The sequence below is a fragment of the Cynocephalus volans genome, chromosome 8 (assembly GCF_027409185.1).
Source record: "Cynocephalus volans isolate mCynVol1 chromosome 8, mCynVol1.pri, whole genome shotgun sequence".
NCBI classification, from domain to species: domain Eukaryota; kingdom Metazoa; phylum Chordata; class Mammalia; order Dermoptera; family Cynocephalidae; genus Cynocephalus; species Cynocephalus volans.
In genome coordinates, this window is record NC_084467.1 from 107,308,128 (window position 1) to 107,326,710 (window position 18,583).

General features: G+C 37.5%; 1 protein-coding gene across 1 annotated transcript in view; it reads left to right on the plus strand.

Moving 5' to 3' along the window:
• The first annotated feature begins 4,073 nt into the window (after positions 1-4,073).
• GPR89A (G protein-coupled receptor 89A) overlaps positions 4,074-18,583 on the plus strand; it is a 42,083-nt gene continuing 27,573 nt past the window's right edge. Inside the window, exons 1-5 of the mRNA XM_063105230.1 lie at positions 4,074-4,227; positions 12,054-12,113; positions 13,126-13,229; positions 17,299-17,405; positions 17,830-17,931. Coding sequence (XP_062961300.1) covers positions 4,186-4,227; positions 12,054-12,113; positions 13,126-13,229; positions 17,299-17,405; positions 17,830-17,931 — 415 coding nt within the window. The 5' untranslated portion in view covers positions 4,074-4,185. The remainder of the gene's footprint in view (positions 4,228-12,053; positions 12,114-13,125; positions 13,230-17,298; positions 17,406-17,829; positions 17,932-18,583) is intronic.

The following is an 18,583-nucleotide window of genomic DNA, read 5'->3' on the forward strand; positions in this document are numbered from 1 at the left end:
AGTAAAAATCCAATACATAGATATTGATGCTCCTGAAGAAGAGTAAGAACAAGTGACCCAGAAGCACCAAGGATATAATAGAAGGAAATTTCCTTGAGCTGATAAAAGACCTGAAATTGCAAATTGGAAGGAATTTGCTATGCACCAGGAGGAAAAAAAGCTAGTTAAATTTTGATTTGCAAGTATAAAGACATAATTCTACAATTTAGAACTATAAGAAATCAACCCTTGCTGTGGTTTGTGTGCTGCTATTGAACAGTTATTTTTCACATTTTTGTTCATTTGTTAACAGAAGGTAGGGTCATACCACTGTCTGTAGGAGGTGAGGCTTCCTGTGAAGATAATGGATATTTGAAATATCAAATCCTGAAAAGAGAAAGATTCTAGAATGGAAACAGAAGACTTGGAAAATGAGACTTAAACAGGAAGAAGAGGGAATTTCTTTCTCTGTCTGAGCCTCATTCTCTTGAGCCTGGAATCCAAAGAGTTCCAATGTGCTCAACAGGGCTCCAAATTATAAGGGAAAATGGCATCTGTTGTATGGACTAAGTTAGGGAGTTAATGTGTTAATGCATGACAAGATCTTAAAACAGTACCTGGCACACAGTAAGCACTCGATAAATATTAACTACTACCACCATGATAATTATTATTCTATGTGATATAATTCCCATCATTTAGCACAGTCTTGTTATTAAATGATGCACCTTAGACTGGGATACAGAGATTTAGGGGAAGGGTTTGTGTACTTGGTCTGGAGGGGCAGGGATTCCCCCTCTCTCTCAGAGGCTGCAATTGGTCATGGGGATTAGGAACAGCTCAAAAGGAAAAGAGAGCCTGGGGTGAAGACCAAAACCCCAAAGACCAAAATGGCTCTCACTTTCAGGCATCCCTCCCAAAGCAGGGACAGTCCTTCCAGTATCAACTCTGGATGAACAGGATGTTTATTAAGTTACCTACAAAGGAAGAAAGTATCAGGCTGTCATCATATTCTCCATAACATTAAATTTTAGAAAAGAATAGAACATTTGTAGAATCCTAAGGATGAAAAATTTAAGCCAAGAACTCCACAACAAGCCAAATTTCATTCATGAGTGAAGGCAACTGAAAAGGCATTCTCAGTTGTGAAAAAACTCAAAATACCTGCAAACCCTTCTTTAATGAAAAATTTATATCATGACCCACTCAGGCCAAAAGAGAAAAGTTTTCAAGAAGGCAAACGTATGAAAGAGGCTGATGATGAATACTGAAGACATTTAAACATAAAATGAATTAAATGTAACTGTTGTAAGTACGGTTACAAAATGATACAAATGTCATAAATAATTCTTAACACATAATTGTTTTTTTAAGTAAGGTTTAAAACCCCAGATCATACCAACACAAACTTGGGAACTGTGTGGGGTGGAGAGAATAAAAAAGAAATTTGAAAAAGTAGAAGTGCCCTTTTAGTCTTAACTTACAAAAATATTATTTTTTCTCTGTGTTCATAATTAGAAAATATAGGGTTACAGATGTTATTTTAAGACAAAATCCATGCCTTCCAAAGTACTAGGGGAAAAAATGCAAATAAAACACAGTCCATATAGCAAAAAAAAAAAAAAAAAAAAAAAAAAACCACAAAATAAGAAGGCAAAATCACTATATCAAACCAAAATATTTATTTTCATTGATATATAACATGCAACAAAGATATAATATGAATCATTTTGCACTGAAAAAAATAAGGCATCAAATTATAGCATATGAAGCCCTCAGTAATACAGGGAGACATGAACAGAAAAACAACAGTAGTAAGAGACTTTAATATGCCTCCTTCAGTCCTGGATAAATTGATAGAGGAGAAAAATATAGAGGATATGGATATAATTTACTAGTTTGATTTAATGGGCATGTAATGGAATATTAAATGAAATACTTCCTGTCTGGGAGTTTTAGTGAAGACCACAAAAATTATGGACAATGAATGCTCAGTTTCTACACATCCTGAAGAGTGGTACAAAGCACAAACAACCCAGAACTGCTCAAAAAAAGTTGCCCCCAAATAGTATTGCAACCCCGAGTTCACATCCATTCCCAGGTTATTAAAGTGAAACATAAGGTTTTGTCGAGAGGGACAGTCTTTGAAGAGAGTTGTCAGACAAGAAGAAAGTGCAATGTGTTCCCCTCCCCTTCCCCCACTGCCCTCCAAGTGAGAGGATCAAGGAAAAACTCTGGAATTTTCTGGGAAGCACTTGCTAGGAGGGAAGCCAGACTTCTTATTCAACAGTCATTAGCCACGTACTAACCTGCAAAATTCACAGGCCCACCTCAGGCTGCTACAGGAGCTTGATGTGTGTCTCCAGAATTTGCTGGGACACACACATAGTGACTGTCCCCTGCTCAGGGCAAACTGTAGGCTTGGATAAGTGTTTCTTGTGGCCCAAATTCTTCATTATAATATTATTTTATTATAGCAAACAACACCAAAGAAATCCAGAAAGCAGACTAATTAAGTAAATCATGGCATAACTATATGATGGAATATTACTGAGTCAGTGAAAATGTTGTAAAATCTTTAGCATGAGAAAATGTTCATGATATATTTCTAAGTGAAACGTTTATAACAAAATATGATTTTCATTATCTTAGTCAGTTTGAGCTAGTATAACAAAATATCGTACACTGGATGGCTTAAACAACAACAAAAATATTTCTCATATTTCTGGAGGCTCGAAGTCTGAGATCAAGGTGCCATCATGGTCACTTCTGGGTGAGGGCCCGTCTTCTAGTTCACAGACAGCTGCTTTCTCACTGTATACTCACATGGCAGAGAGAGAGAACTTTGGTCCCTTCATCATCTTATAAGGGTGCTAATCGCATCTTGGGGACTTCACCTTCATGACCTCATCTAGACCTAAATACCTCCCAAGGCCCCACCTCCAAATATTATCACATTGGGGATTAGGGCTTCAACATATGAATTTGAGGGGGACATTCAGTCCACAGCACTCATTGTGGTCCATGTTTGGGAAAATGAAAAAGTATATGTGCATGAGTGTGGGTGTGTATTAGGATAATCAAGAATAAGAATGAATATCCCAGACTTTGGTCCCCTTTCTCCAGGCAAATCAGATCTCACATTTCCCTAGTGTGAAGGCCCTAACTCACTCTAGAAAGGTTCTGAGATGGGAAGTAGCAGTTCAGTCTATATTTGAGCCCCTGCAACATGGTGGAGGGGGTAGAGAGGGACAGAGCTATTTCCTAAAATAACCCGTCTTCAGCCTCTTAAAGAATTGTTCCTTGTTTTGAATTAAAATCTATCTCCATTTAACTTCCAGTCCTTTGCCCTCCAAATATCTCTTGGGGCCACATCCTTTCTACCCATTCTTTTGCATAAAGACAGCTGCAATGTTCCTGAGTCTTCTTTCTTCAGTTCCTTCTACCATTTCCTATGTGGTGGCTCACCTTTGAGCAAGCTCCAGTTTGTCTATGTGTCTCTTTAAAATGTGGCACAAAAAGTGCAGTACTCCATCTGTGGTCTGATTGGTACTGCGTACAATGAGATTATGCATCACTCCCTTGCTATAGATGGTGTACTTTTTCTGTTGTCACATCAGAAATTCATTCGGTTAATTATATTTGCTAAAATATCACCTGCCTTTCCGCTCTTCCCTCACCTGTAGTTGTGCTGTTGCGTTTGTGGAGCCAAGTAAAATCTGTAACATTTAGAACACAATGCCTGAATTAAGGCCTAACTCATTATAATAATCATTATTATTACTATTATTAACTTCATCTTATCAGCTATGATCATTAAAAAATGGAATTACCACCTAAAATAGGACGTTAGCTCTCAGGCCTATCTCCTTCAGCCTCACAAATGGAAACACTACGTTGCACTACATCTGCTTTTGGACTTTCGAATCACAGTAGCATATCCCGCCCCCCGCCTCTGCCAAGCCCCGCCCCCGGGCCACAGTGCCCAGGCGCCCGGCGTCCGCCCCGCCCACTCCTAGCCGGAGGCGGGAAGCGCTGAATGTAGCCCCTGATTGGCTGGCTGGGGCGCAGCTTGATGGCGTCGGACTGGTCCGCAGCGCTCCGGGCCGCGGCACCTGGGCGAAGGCCGCCTGCGTGAGGAGACTGGTGGCCCGAGCGGGCTCTGGCCTTGGGGAGTGGAGGAAGGAGCCCTCCCCATACTTCGCCATGAGTTTCCTGATAGACTCCAGCATCATGATTACCTCCCAGGTGAGTCACCTCTTCCCACCCCCGCACCCTTCAGCCTCCTTTTCCCTAGTCGCCCTTTCGGGGCCTCAGCGATGCGGGCTGGCTCAGGGTCTAGTTCTCTCGCACGGTCTGCGCCTGCCACACCGGTGTCCATAGCGCGGGGAGGGTGTGGGACTTGCGTCCGGTTCCCTCAGCCCTTGTGGTCGGGAGGTTGGCCTGCGGCCGGCCGCGCCCCCAGCCGGCATCCATCCCCAGTCTTTCGGAAGGGGTCAGCAGTCCTCAACGCTGAGAGCAGGTGCACGAGAAGGGAGCTGTCCTCGAAGCTCCCCTCAGCCTCGGGACGGCGCCGCCGACCCACGCACTGAGGCAAAAGAGTGGTTCCGGGCGCGGGGGTGTGTGACGCACCAATCGGGACTGGATACTGGGGACACGTGAGGGCTTTGCTTTTAGTTGTCAGGTCCTGAATCCGGGTGTGGAGATATTTGTCGCCGTCACTTCAAAGTACACGGTTTCGTTTGTGCACTGACACCTCATCCTGTATCCTCCGCTTGCTGTCCTTTTCAGCTCCTTTTCTGATCTTTGTTTCTTCTCGATTGGCCACCTTCATTCATTTTTACAGTCCACAAACGTTCATCGACCGTTAGGTAAAGCTCTGAGGGTAGGAACATATACGAGGAGAGTACTTCAAAAAAATTCATGGAAAAATAGAATTGAAAGATAATATGGATCTTTCCGTGAACTGTTGGGAGTACCCCGGCATAAGATACTGACTGTCCCTGCTCTCTAGAAGCTTCGTCTAGTGAGCCTTTTGCTTTTTTTTTTTTTAACCATGTCATTCGTTGTTACTTTGTTCTTTTCTTCCTAGCGTCTGTCATAACATTGGTATTATTTATGTACGTGTATTTGTTTATGAATTTATTTTCTTGAGGCCCTGCCTTGTTCATAGCAGTGTTTCTACTTTAAGCATTTAGTAAATAATTGTTGGTCGACTGTTAATATTAGTAGAAGCTCAAACTACCTAATTATTGACCTTCCCTGCCCCCCATCTTCCCAATAATTTAAAATATTTTTTTAATTGTTCTTTCTTTTAAATGGCAGATTACAGAAACAGTTATTTTGGGGGAATTAAAGTAAAATGAATCTTTGTTCTTTGATACAATTTTTGTAGTGCTTCATTCTTTTTTTTTTTTTCAAAAAGATGGCCGGTAAGGGGATTTTAAACCTTGACTTGGTGTTGTCAGCACCACGCTCACCCAGTGAGTGAACCGGCCATCCCTATATGGGATCCGAACCCGTGGCCTTGGTGTTCTCAGCACCGCACTCTCCCGAGTGAGCCACGGGCCGGCCCCTGTAGTGCTTCATTCTAATGGTTCTGTCTGTAGAGTACAACGTTGTCTATGTCTCGAAAAACTTTCATAACATTTTTACAAATATAAATCAAGGAAAAGCCATGCATAATTCTACCATCCTAATGCAATAACTTTTTCATTTGTTAAATTTACCCCCTTATATAGTTTTCATAATTATTGTTTTTATTGGCCGCATAATATTCAAACACAACAGTATACAAAAATCTGGATGTGTAACTCTCCTGCTTAAAACATTTCTAAGACTTCGTATTGCCCTTGGACAACCCAAAGTTGTTTTTAGCCCTACCACTAATTCAGGGAAAATAACAATATTTAAGTAGCATTTTTCTCAGAATAAAAATAAAAATGTCAGTAGAAAATTGGCATTGCATTGCAGCCTCTAAGATTTTTAACATGGATATAATTAAGTTGAACCCAGAGAGTGGCTTTCTAATCTTTTACGCCTTGCAGTCATATACTTTAACTTTCACACATGCATTCACATGCAATATTAAATTTAATTGTCAAGCCTGCTCTTTACAAATGAGTGACTAAGACCCAAAGAATCCTTTGCATGCAGTGTTCTCTGTTCAATTATTTATGTGGCTACTTTATCATCATTTAGTTATTAGTAAAAATGTCACTGACTCCTTACCCCTAGCCAAAGTAGCCTTTCATTCCAGCCACCTCTTTCTCATTTCCTTGTTTTATTTTCTTCTTAGCATGTATCACTATTGTTTGTGTTTGTTATTTGTAGACTCCATGAAATCCAAGATATTTTCTTGTTCTCCTGTATTTCCCAGCATGTAGATCAGTTGCTGGCACATAGTAAAAGCCTAGTAAATATTTATTTAATAAAAAGCATCTCTGTAGAGATATTGAAAGCAACACCTGCCCACCCCCCAACTTTTCTCTCCTGTTTTGTATGAACTGAAAGGTTTATTTGAAATGAAATCTGAAATCAGAGGTTACACATTGAAGCTTGTCAGCCTCAGGCAACATCTTAATGTAAACATTGTTCAGAATGCCACAGGATGAAGTTCAAACTCCTTAATATGGCTTATAGAGTCCCTTATGTTGGAACCCTGGCTCTTAGCTCTTCAGCTGTGGCTCTCACCATTTCCTCACCTCACTTTAGACTTCTAAATTTCTTTTAGTTTCTTAACCTGGCCACGCTATCGTGCCTCCGGATTTCCACAAAGTTTATTTTCTCTTTCTGTACCTTTCCCCCATATCCCTCCCCTTCTTTCTCCTGGTTAACTCCTATTCAGCCTTCAGATCTTGGCCTGGGCATCCCAGAAGCCTCCCCTTGTAGCAACACTACCTCATTGTTTTATGTACCTTGTTTACCTTCTCCATAGATTTTAAACTTGAGAGTATACCATGCTGTCCTGTTCACCATTCTATCCCTAGGACCTAGCATATATTAGCAATAATAAATATGTGTTAATTGAATAAAAGGATGAATGTCTTAGAAAGCTGTCTTTTTTTTTTTTTATCTGTAGCTGATTTTCGACCTACAGGTCATTTTTATAAAAGCAACTTTTATCTACCTCTTATGTTTTGAGCCCTCCCTACAGTCTTAAGACTTATCAGTTCCAGCATACACACTCTTAAGTCTGAAGGTCAAGACTCTACCCTGAACAATTCTAAAAGTGTTAATTCTCTATTTTGAACAAGAAGCTGTGCACCTTCCATTTTATTTGCAAAGCTGTTTGAAATTACTTTTTTTCCTTCCGCATACTTTTTAAATCCTTTATAATCTTGCCAGAATTCATCTTTATCTTGGATATAATGAATTCTCCAGTTACTTTTGTGTGTGTGTGGATAGTTTAAAAGTCTTTTTAAGCTTTCTTTGTCAATGTGGAAGGAGCCCACAATGAAATAATAAAGAGAAATATCTATTTCTCTTTTCTTCCATTCCCTATCCCATCATATAAACTTATAATTTTTGCTTGTTTTCTCTCCTTGTCTAAAGTTCCATTTCAGGGTGGGCTTGTTGATTTTTTTTTTTTAGCCGTCCATCTCCACCATACACACCACTCCCAGTTCTAATTGCCCAACATCTCCATGTTTAGTCATGGCTTCGTAAGTCATGTAAACATGGCCTCTGAACTCTGAATTTAAATCTGTCTCCACTGGTAATTACTTACAATAGCCAAAGAGTCTCCTGGCTACTCTAGGGATATTTTCTCCTAATCCGTTTGCTTCTTTCCTTTTCTACCTGATCTGGATTCATGGATCCAAGTTACTTTTTCATACCTTCTTGTTCCTTTACCTTCATAGAAAAGTCCACACTTGGATCACTGCTATACTTTGTCAGCTATTAATCCAGGGGCCTGAAGGCTGATGTGGAATATCACACAGCTGTGCATTTCACCGATGTCATGAGTTTAACCTTCAGCTCATTGAATCATTTTTTTCTTGACTTTAATCAGGTACTTGTTTCATTCTCCTTGTAATTTTTCTGAGACTTTATCACTCTCAAAGACCCCTTTTCCATGCTCACCTCTCTTACTCTTAGCAGATGACCTTGCTTCCTATTTAATCAACAAAAGTATGGCCAAAAGGTGTGATCTCTTTCTACTTCCTACATTTTAATCTAAGAGCTAATCTGTATCCACAACCATTCTCACCTCCTTTCCTCCCATGTCAGAAAATAGGGTACCCTCAACTTCTGTTTAAGGCCATCCTCTCCACTTATGCCTTGATCGTGTAGTATCTTCTTTTGAAGTGGTCAAGAGTACTCATGTCAGAGTCAGTCACACAAGCTTCTGGTTGAATCCTGATTTTGACACTCACTGTAAGTTGATTAACTTCTCTAAACCTCAGCTTTCTCTGTGAAAATAGGACAATCATACCTACCTTACTGGGTTTTTATGATTTTATGAGACTATATGCAAAGTACTTAGCCTGGAATATAGTGCATAGTCAATATAGTAAATGATTTGCTAAAAATAATAAGTTAATAACATCATCAGTCCATCCTGTAGTATTCCATTCGTTTCTTCTCATCTTTATCTCCTCACTATTGATTTCTTTCCCTTGACCTATAAACTATCCCTTAACTCCACATTCTTCTTTAGGCTACCATCTAATGGTTTTCTCTCTTGTTTTTGGCTCTCCCTAGAGTAATTTGTGTTGTCTCACTACCTTGTCTCCCATTCACCGCCAACCCACTACAGTCTGGTTCCTGCCTCCATCTCACTGTTTAAACTGTGTTTCTTAACGTCATCATTGACCTACAAGTGACCAAATTCTTTGAACATTTTTTATCCTTGTTTTATTGTTCCCCTCTGCTTCATTTAATCCTCCTTTAATTGTTGTGAGGCTGCCACACAGAAAAGGAACCAGAATACCCAATTGAGAATTTAAAAGGGGATTTTTATTGGCCAGCTGACGTCTGTTCCTTCAAGAAAGTCTTGGAAGGAAGCAGCCCTGAATTGAAGTTTAGAGGGATTTTTAAAAGGTACATTTTTACATTAGTCACACAGTTAAAATTATCAAATAGTCACACACTTATAGTTATCATATAGTTACATACATACACACATACCCTCCTGGTGTGAGGAGGGGATTTGGGGAGGCCTAGTGCAAGCTGATAACAGAAGCTGAAAGAAGCCAGTTAATCACTTAGGGATGGCAAAAACTTTCACAGGGTGGTTTCCTCCTTAGGTTGTCTAGATACATCCAGATACAGCCCTTGGTTTTATCAGTCAAGGACAGCATAGGTGGGAAATGACAAAGGCAGGCTAATATTTAGGTTTTAACTTCTGTCAAGGGGGGGCTAAAGAGCCAAGGGGAATTTTTAGACAATAGCATTTTTTAAGCAATTCAAACACTATTTAAACTTAATTAATCTATCTTGTCACACAGCAAGCAGTTTCACAGAAGCAAATTGCGTATGTTATGAAAGTGGGATCACCCTATCTCATTATCTCTGTTCCCATGGTTTCAGGACACTGCACTCTCCTGGTTCTATTATTTTTCCAACTATTCCTGTTTTGTCTCCTCCCTGTCCTCTTCTTCCCATTTCTATCCTCTAGTATTTTCTTCTTGGCACATGACTCTCCTCATGCTACATACTATTCCTGGGTGATCTCACATACTTTGGTGGTTTCAATTGATAGATACATCTCAGTCCTGCCTTCAGAATCTGTCTTCTATTCAAATACTTGCTGGATATCTTCACCAAGATGGCCTGTTTAAAAATTTTAGCACATTTAAAAAGGCATTTGTCATCTTCCCCATCCTCCACCCCCATTCCCAAACCTCTTCTTCCTCCAATATTCTTTATATGAATTGAGTGGCCTCAGTCTTCATCCTGTATTCCAAACTGATCATCCTTGACTCTCCCTGCTGATTTTGCCTTCTAAATAGTTCAGTAATCTGTTGCCATCTTCTCTGTCACCAGCATCTTAATTCACGCCTTTATCATCTCATTTGCAGCAACCTCCTATAAGACTTCTCTTCCTATTGTGGTGTGTACTTCAAATGCATCTTCCACATAGCTACCATAGTGCCCTATACAAAACAAATCTGACTGTGTCATTTTTCTGCTTAAATGACCCTCATCACCTATAGTCTATAATTCAAGCTCCTTAGGGTAGCCTTCAGGCCTTTCAGTGATTGGTCCTCTGCTCTTCCTCTCTAGTCTCATTCTTAACCACTGCCTACTTTGAATTTTATTTTCCAGCAGCACCAATCTGTATGTAGTTCCCAGCATATACCATGCTATTTGCTCTGCCTTTCCTCATGCTCTTTGCAGTCTGGAAAGCACTGTCCTAACCCCATCACCTCTGCCTTTTACCTGCCTGATTCTTATTCATTCTGTAAGAGAGTGGCTTTTAATATTTTAGGAGTGATAGAAACCTTTGAGATGATGAATACCTTGGAACCTCTCTAGAAAAATGCATATAATCCCCAAATTTGCACACAATATCAAGTTTTGACCTCAAATTAAAACCTCCTTCAGCTCAGGTATTATCTTCTCCAGAAAATCTATCCTAACCCCTTACAGATTGGTTTGGTCTCCTTCTTTCATATTGTTTTACAGTATCATGTCCATTTCTCTATCATTGCATATCCACATCATAATTATTTGTGTCTTCACCACTATATTGTGAGCTCCTTAAGAGCCATGACTATCTTACTTATCTTTGTATCTCTAGCACCTAACACAGTACATAGAATTTATTACAAGAATTTTGAGTTTGAATGTTGCTGAAGAATAAACCATCTTTCACTTCATCTTTTCACTCTCCATAAATGTTAGCCATTCAGCAAACATTTATGGAGAGCCTGCTGTGTGCCAAGCATTGTGCTGCGTGCTGAGGATACAAAGGTTAACAAGACAAACATGGTCCTTGTGCTCATAGAGTTTATAATCTAATGTCTGAAAAAATATTTAAATTAGACATTACAAAACCATGTGGTAAGTGCTTTGATAAGGAAAGTACAGGGTAGAATAGCATTATTATATAAAAAGAGCAAATTATCTTTGGGAGGACAGAGGAGGCCTTCCAGAGGGAATAATATGTAAGTTAAGATCTATAGAATAAGTGGGAGAGGCTGGAGAGAAGTTCCTGTCAGAAGACAACATCTGCAGAGGTTTTGATATAAAAGAATGTGTGTCTAAAAAACCAAAGGAAGTTCCATGTAGCTGAAGATATGATTTTGGTTGGCAGGAGAGGCATAACAAGAGGCTGGAGTAATGTATGCTAAACCATGCAGAAGAGTACAGAACCTAAAGTCAATAGGAAGGCAGAAAGAATTTTATTCATGAAGTTTCTAGCCAATATGTGAAGAAAAGAGAAGTTGACACAACTCTGACACAGAGTATGTGTGTATGTGTGTATATATAGAAGCTTCTGTTTACTAGTGGAAAACAAACCAGCTTTGTCAGCTATCATGTGGCTACTGTCTCTAATGCCAGTTTGAAATAAAACTGACAAAGGCGTGATCCTGCAATCTCTTGGTTCTACACTGAGATGGAAACCACTTTATATAGATTAGGCAGGATGGCTGAGAATCTAAAAATCTCTCTGAAGGAAACACATATTAAAAATATTAGTCTTTCTACTACTCCCCTATTTTTTTTGTTTCGACTCCTTTCCCCTGAAGTTTTTAATTTTTAAAAAAACACTTTCAACAGATCATCTATAAGAAGCAAGTTTCACTGACTCCTTTTCTATGTGCTACCCTCTCTGGCTCATAAGATGATTATCATAAGATTACAGGAAAATATATACATATTTCCATTTCTGTCTAACTTAAATCATGTTTTATAACATGGATAATGTCAGAAATCAAAGAGCATTTAAACATCTACTTCCAGCATTATGAGCTTTAATAAGTAGACCTTACAAGAGAGAATCTCATCTTTAATCTCTGAAATAAGTTAACTCTAGTTGGCAGATCTTTTGTCATAAAATAGTCTGTATAAGGCATTTCTCAAAAGAAGATCTATATTGACATTCTGTCTTCTTTCTCCTCCAGATACTTTTTTTTGGATTTGGATGGCTTTTCTTCATGCGCCAATTGTTTAAGGACTACGAGGTGAGAGTAAATCATTGTGTTATGCTTATACTAGGTGAACTTAGATTGTTTTAAAATGGGACAAGAAATGGGCCTCCATTAAAGAAAGGTTATGTTCACTTACGTGACAGGAAGCTTTTGGCAAATGAGTACCGTATAACCATTAAATTGAAGAATATTAGGTTTAGTTGATTTAAAAGAGGGGAGGAAGGCAAGTCATGTATAGCTCAGAAGCTGGGAGCAGGGAATGTCATGCCTTAGTCATATCAGGATATGCACCAATAGCAGATAGTTATTCTTTGGAGAGAATTTAATTTAACTTTTTTTCTGAATTTTATTTATAATGTCTCATAAGTGTTCCTTTTTGTTTGTCTGTCTATCCCTGAATTTCCAATCTTACATTTTAAGTTAATACCAAAATCCCAAGGCTTGTCTGGTTCTTATCTTAAAGCCTTAGATTCAGAAAATCACCACCTGGACTGGACATTTCCTAATTAATCCTGCTCGTTTAGTAATATAAGGTCAGTGGTTATGGACTACTTTTTGGTCATTTCTCAATGTTCTCCATTAAACTTCCCTGGGGAGTTTGGGTCGCTGTCTGAAAGAGTCCAAGATTTTGGAGATTCTGTTCTGCTCAATACTTTAAGGTTTCACAGGAGAGGTTCCAGAACAAACTCAAGATCTGCAGTATTGAAGAACCCCTTTTAGCATTAGCCATTATGTGAAGATCTGTCATTTTTTCAGTGAATGTGCATCAGGAATTCAAAGTGCCACTTCTGACCCTGTCATTTCATCTTCTTTTGCTTTAAATTCTTCATTACAAGAGGATGTTGGTAATAGTGACCCATGACTCAAAAGTGCTACCTACTTTGATCTATGTCTTTAACTCCAGACGAGTTACAGTTGCAGTCCTGTTTCCAGTAACTTAACTATTTCTTCCAAATAACTTTTCTGACTTGTAACTAGAAGGAGATTATCAATTCAATATTTGAAACAAGGAAATGACTTCTAATCTCTGTTTGGCTTTTAACAGGTGCGTCAATACGTTGTACAGGTGGTTTTCTCTGTGACTTTTGCGTTTTCTTGCACCATGTTTGAGCTCATCATCTTTGAAATATTAGGAGTGTTGAATAGCAGGTAAGCAAGAGTGCTAAAAAACTCACCTCTTGAAGAGTTCTTTGCTACTTTCTTTATGGTGGAAGAGTTACCTGGATCTTATAGCTGAAAAAATCTATCACATATATACTTTAGTGTCAGTAACTGCAAGGATCACAGCAAATATGGGTCCTGGCCACCTAGTAACTGGTTTAGCAAAGATCATGAGATACCAGGGAAAAAAAAGTCTCACTATTAGCTCTGAAGAACTCATTGAGAGTGAAGCTGTGAGAGCTTGCGTACCTGGACTTCACTTCTAGAAGCTTTATTTTTCTCGGGGTATATTCTGACTGAATCCCAGTAATGGCCCTTCACATTGTTCTGCTGATTGAAAGTCTCTACCTGAAAAAATGAGAATTCCTCAGAGCTATGTAAGGACCTCTCTGAAGACTAAACTCCAGTTCTTACTAACTTAGTTACTTTATTGATTTTACAGGCATGGTCAAGTTTAAATTTAGAGTGTTTTTTAAAACATTTTTAAAAAGTAATTCTGTACTCTCCTCCAAATAACAGACCTGTTAATTAGGCAGTCTATCTAAAATACTTCTTACTTGTTAAGCTTCAAGCTTGAGTAATTTTAGGTCAGTATTTGTCTATGGAGTTCATCAGCTATGTTATATAGACTTTTGCTGTACTTTCTTATCACCAAATGGAAGAATTTTAAGAATATAGTGGCCTTTCACTCTGTAGTCAGTAATCAGGGCTGAGTTAAACTGTATAAGCTCATTGTAGACCCCTGACACTGAGACTTAAAGAGAGACTGTACTCTCAAATGTGTTTTTGATAATCAGAGTTGGAAAAAAATTAAAATTAAAAAAAAAAAAAACCCTTACCGTAGAGATGGTTAATCACAAAATGTTGAAAAGTGAAAATTAGAGAAAGAGAATCAGACTTGATAATTATGGCCTCTTGATAGATGAATTAATAATGTATAGTATGGTAAAACAAGAATATGTTCTGACTCTCCTACTTTTAAACTTGTTCTTTAATAATCCCAACTTTTTTTTTAGATGAGCCAGATATAGATTTTATGAGTAAAGAGAATCTGCAAGTGTTATCTTACATGCTGGCTATTAAATTTTATTATCACAACCTGGATGTTTCACAGCTATCTAAGCAGAGGTTGGCAAACTTTTTTCTGTAAAGGGCCAGATAGTTAATATTTTAGATTTCTGGCCTATACGGTTTCCATGGCAACTACTCAACTCCGCAGTTGTGGAGCGAAAGCAACTGTAGGCAATATGTAAACAAATGGGCATGGGTATGCTTCAGTAAAACTTCATTTGTAAAAACAGGTGGCTACAAGGCCATAATTTGTTGACCACTGATTTAAATACTGATAGAAAGGACTATGGCTCAAATATTCTACAACCATAGTGTTGTTTTTGGTAGATGATGTCCCCCAACTTTTAACTTATAATTAATCTCATATAGTAAGAAACATCATACTGTGGTGTGTATTTCTTAAATTTCTTAAGTAGTTTATCTTAAAGACTTTAGGAAGTAGCATTGCTAAAATCTCGTTCTTCTTTGGGTGTTTTTTGGGGGGATGAGGTTTGTTTAGGGTGAGACATGTCTTCGTTTACACCTAATTTTTATGCTAACATTTGAACAGAAGTATATATGTGTACATTGACTGGATTCAGAATAGTTTTCAAAAGAGAATCTTACCCCTGACCAAAGGTATTCCTTTGACTTACCTCCGAGCTGAGGTTGTGTGGCCTCCTATTCAAACATATAATCTTTTTAAGATCCTTAATTTTTTCAAGAAGAATATTACTTTACCTTCAGCTCAAAAGACTAGCTAAAACATGTGGTTCACTTTTAACTGACAGTATGGGTTACACTTGTAATTACACTTGTCATTTCAAACCCACTGCCTCCCAGTATCTTTCAGAAGCTTAGCTGAAATACTCTGTAGGATTGCCTGGAGGATGTGCAACTTGTTTAATTCTCTAGATGCTCTAAAGTGAGTTAATCCAGATGAGCAAAAAGCTGTCAATATATCTAAGCTAAATGGTATTGGCTTCCTGTAGGGTAGCCTTTACTAAATGGCTTTTTATTTTATGATGCCTGCAATCTGTACGGGGGGAACAATAAGAAACAGCCCTATGAAACTCATTGATATGTCTGTTGAAAGGATGTTGTTGGGCACATCGTTAATTGCCCTCATGTTTTCTTCTTTATGAAATCTTTGCAGAAATTTCATTGTAGTCTTGGTAGTAACTCAGTAGTAATAAATCAGAAATAGTTATACTTCCTTTGAGCAATTGGTTTATTGTTTTCTTAGAGACACTATGATTTTATCTAACTGATCAAATTTTCTATTCCATATTGACCCTTAGGAAGCTTAAAGCTAAATTTATAATCTACCTATAATAAGTTTCTAGAATTCTATTTTTTTTTTTTAAGAACTCTTTCATAATAGCCATCAGGCCTGGCCCAATATTTTGCCTATCTTTTACCATTGTTGTTCCTTCCTTTCATATTTCCTTATTTATTTCAGCATCCTGTATTTCAAATATCATTATAAGCCACTTAACTGCTTAACTCTTTTTGAAACAAGGCCTAAGTAAGTTTAAAATCATTCAATACAGAGGACACCATCAAGAAAGTAAACAGACATCCCAAGAATGGAAGAAATTTTTTGTAGATCACTTGTCTAATAAAGGACTTGTATCTAAAATATATGAAGAGCTCTTACAATTCAGTAATAAAAAGATAACACAATTAAAAAATGGACAAAAGATCTGAATAGGCATTTCTCCAAAGATGATAGACAAATGGCCAATAAACACATTAAAAGATGCTCATCATCATTAGCCATCAGGCAAATCAAAACTACAATGAGATACACTTCACTCCTACTGGGATGGCTATAACCAAAAAGACAGTAACAAGTGTTGACAAGACTGAGAAACTGGAATCTTCATACACTGTTGGGGAAAATGTAAAATGATGCAACCATGTTGGGAAATAGTGGCAGTGCCTCAAAAGATTAAATATAGATTTATCATATGACCTGGCAATTCCACTCCATTTCTACCTGAAGAGAAATGATACATATGTCCACACCAAAACGTGTACACAAATGTTAATAGCATTGCTATTTATAATGGGTAAAAGGTAAAACAACCCAAATGTCTATCACCTAATGAATGGATAAACAAAATGTGGTATATCCATACAACAGATGAATATTATTTAACCATAAAAAGGAATGGATTATTGATAGATGCTACAACATGGATGAACCTTGCAAACATACTAAGTGAATGAAGCCAGTTACAAAAGACCATATTATATGACTCCATTTATATGAAATGTCCAGAATAGGCAAAATTCATACAAACAGAAAGTGCATTGTTGATTTCCAAGGGCTGGGGAGGTTGGGGGGAAATGGGGAGTAACTGCTAATGAGTGCAGTGTTTCTTTATGGAGTAATAAAAATATTCTAAAATTGATTGTGGTGATGGTTTCACAACTCTGTGAATATATTAAAAACCATTGGATTGTACACTTTAAATGGGTAAAACTTATGAAAGGTAAAACTGCTAAAAAGATTTAATAAATGCATTTTATAAACAGTAAAAAATAGTAGTCATGCAAATCAGATGTTTTATTATATCAAGGGTACAAAAGAAGTATTTCTGAGTCTTTATAGCCTATGTTACTATTATGATTTATTTTCCTTTAATTCTTATATTGCAGTAAGATTCCTAATGGTGAGTGAAACAATAGTTATTATACCAATAATGGTATATGTTGATATATGTTATGGCATACATTGCCTATGAATATAGCTAAAGCATTAACATTCTTATTTTAATAAGTAAAATTCTAAGGAGGTTAAGATGATCATTTATAACTTTCAGAAATTTGTATTTTTTAGTTTCTACAAATTAGATGATAGTAGCAGCCTCGTTGTCTAATTAGTTGAGACGTATTCAGTATTGAGTGCAAAAGAGCAAGAGTTCCTCTAGAAGACTGAAGAGAATGAAAGTTGCTGCCCTCTCCCCCTTCCAGTCATATTCTTTGACAATTATTTCAGCTCCCGTTATTTTCACTGGAAAATGAACCTGTGTGTAATTCTGCTGATCCTGGTTTTCATGGTGCCTTTTTACATTGGCTATTTTATCGTGAGCAATATCCGACTATGTGAGTATTTTACCCTTTCATATGAACACATAGATTGAGATGGGTATTCTTGGGGATTGAGGTTTTAGACAGCTTCGTTTCTACATTAACTTTCAGTAGCTACTGCTATTTGAGGATATCTTACATATAGCATCTTTAAAAGGTTGGCACAAAATAAATATTGAATGAATGATTAGGTTATTTGTCCTGCTTTACTCTGTTTCTACTCATTAATGTCTCCTTTAACTTAACCCACATTTTAATTTCAGCCAAATTTCTGTTATGGTGGTAAGGATGCTTTCACTAAAATTGTGTTATTCCATCATTCATTTACCAAGTGAACAAGCCAGCCAAACATTAATTAGCATGATCTCATATTTTTAAGTAGAGCAAGCTCTTTAACATATACCTCTTTTCATTAACAGTCTTATTTCTTCTGTCTTAGTGCATAAACAACGACTGCTTTTTTCCTGTCTCTTATGGTTGACCTTTATGTATTTCTTCTGGAAACTAGGAGATCCATTTCCCATTCTCAGCCCAAAACATGGTGAGTGCATATTTAGGGGAAAGAGGGGACAAAGGATTATTTGATTTTGAGAAAAAAATAATTTTTAAAACTTCTCATTGTGGGCAGTATAGCAAGTTATTTCTCTAAAAATTTTCTGGTTTTGAGCCAAATTTTCTCCTTCATCCTAAGAGGTGTCACAAGCTGGTTTTGAAACAGTAGGAGTTTTTCACTTTGGTTTAGTGAATAAACTTCAAGAGTGTAAGGGACAGAAAAACGAGCCCTTAACTTAAATCTTCCAATATTGTATATAGAATTATGGGAATATATTTGTATGTGTATTGGGATGTGAGTTATCAATAGATTTTATCAGATTTCCAAAGGAGCCAGTGACCCAAAAGATAAATGGCCACTGCTCAAGTGATGATAAAGATTGTCTTTAGGGAGTGTATGCATTTTGGGAAAAAGAGGTAACATAAAACATGCGCTATTAGTAGGTAAAGAAAAGCTTTCCAAGAATCAATGTCTCTCTTCTCACAAAAATGTTCATTTTAAATACAAGAAATTGGGCAGAGCTATAATTTCTAAGCTAGCAACAATGAACAAAATCCCTCGGCTAACGAGTCCTTCCAGAACTATTGCAGAAATATATGTGAATCTATCTAAAAAGATTAGAGACCCCACCTATAATAAA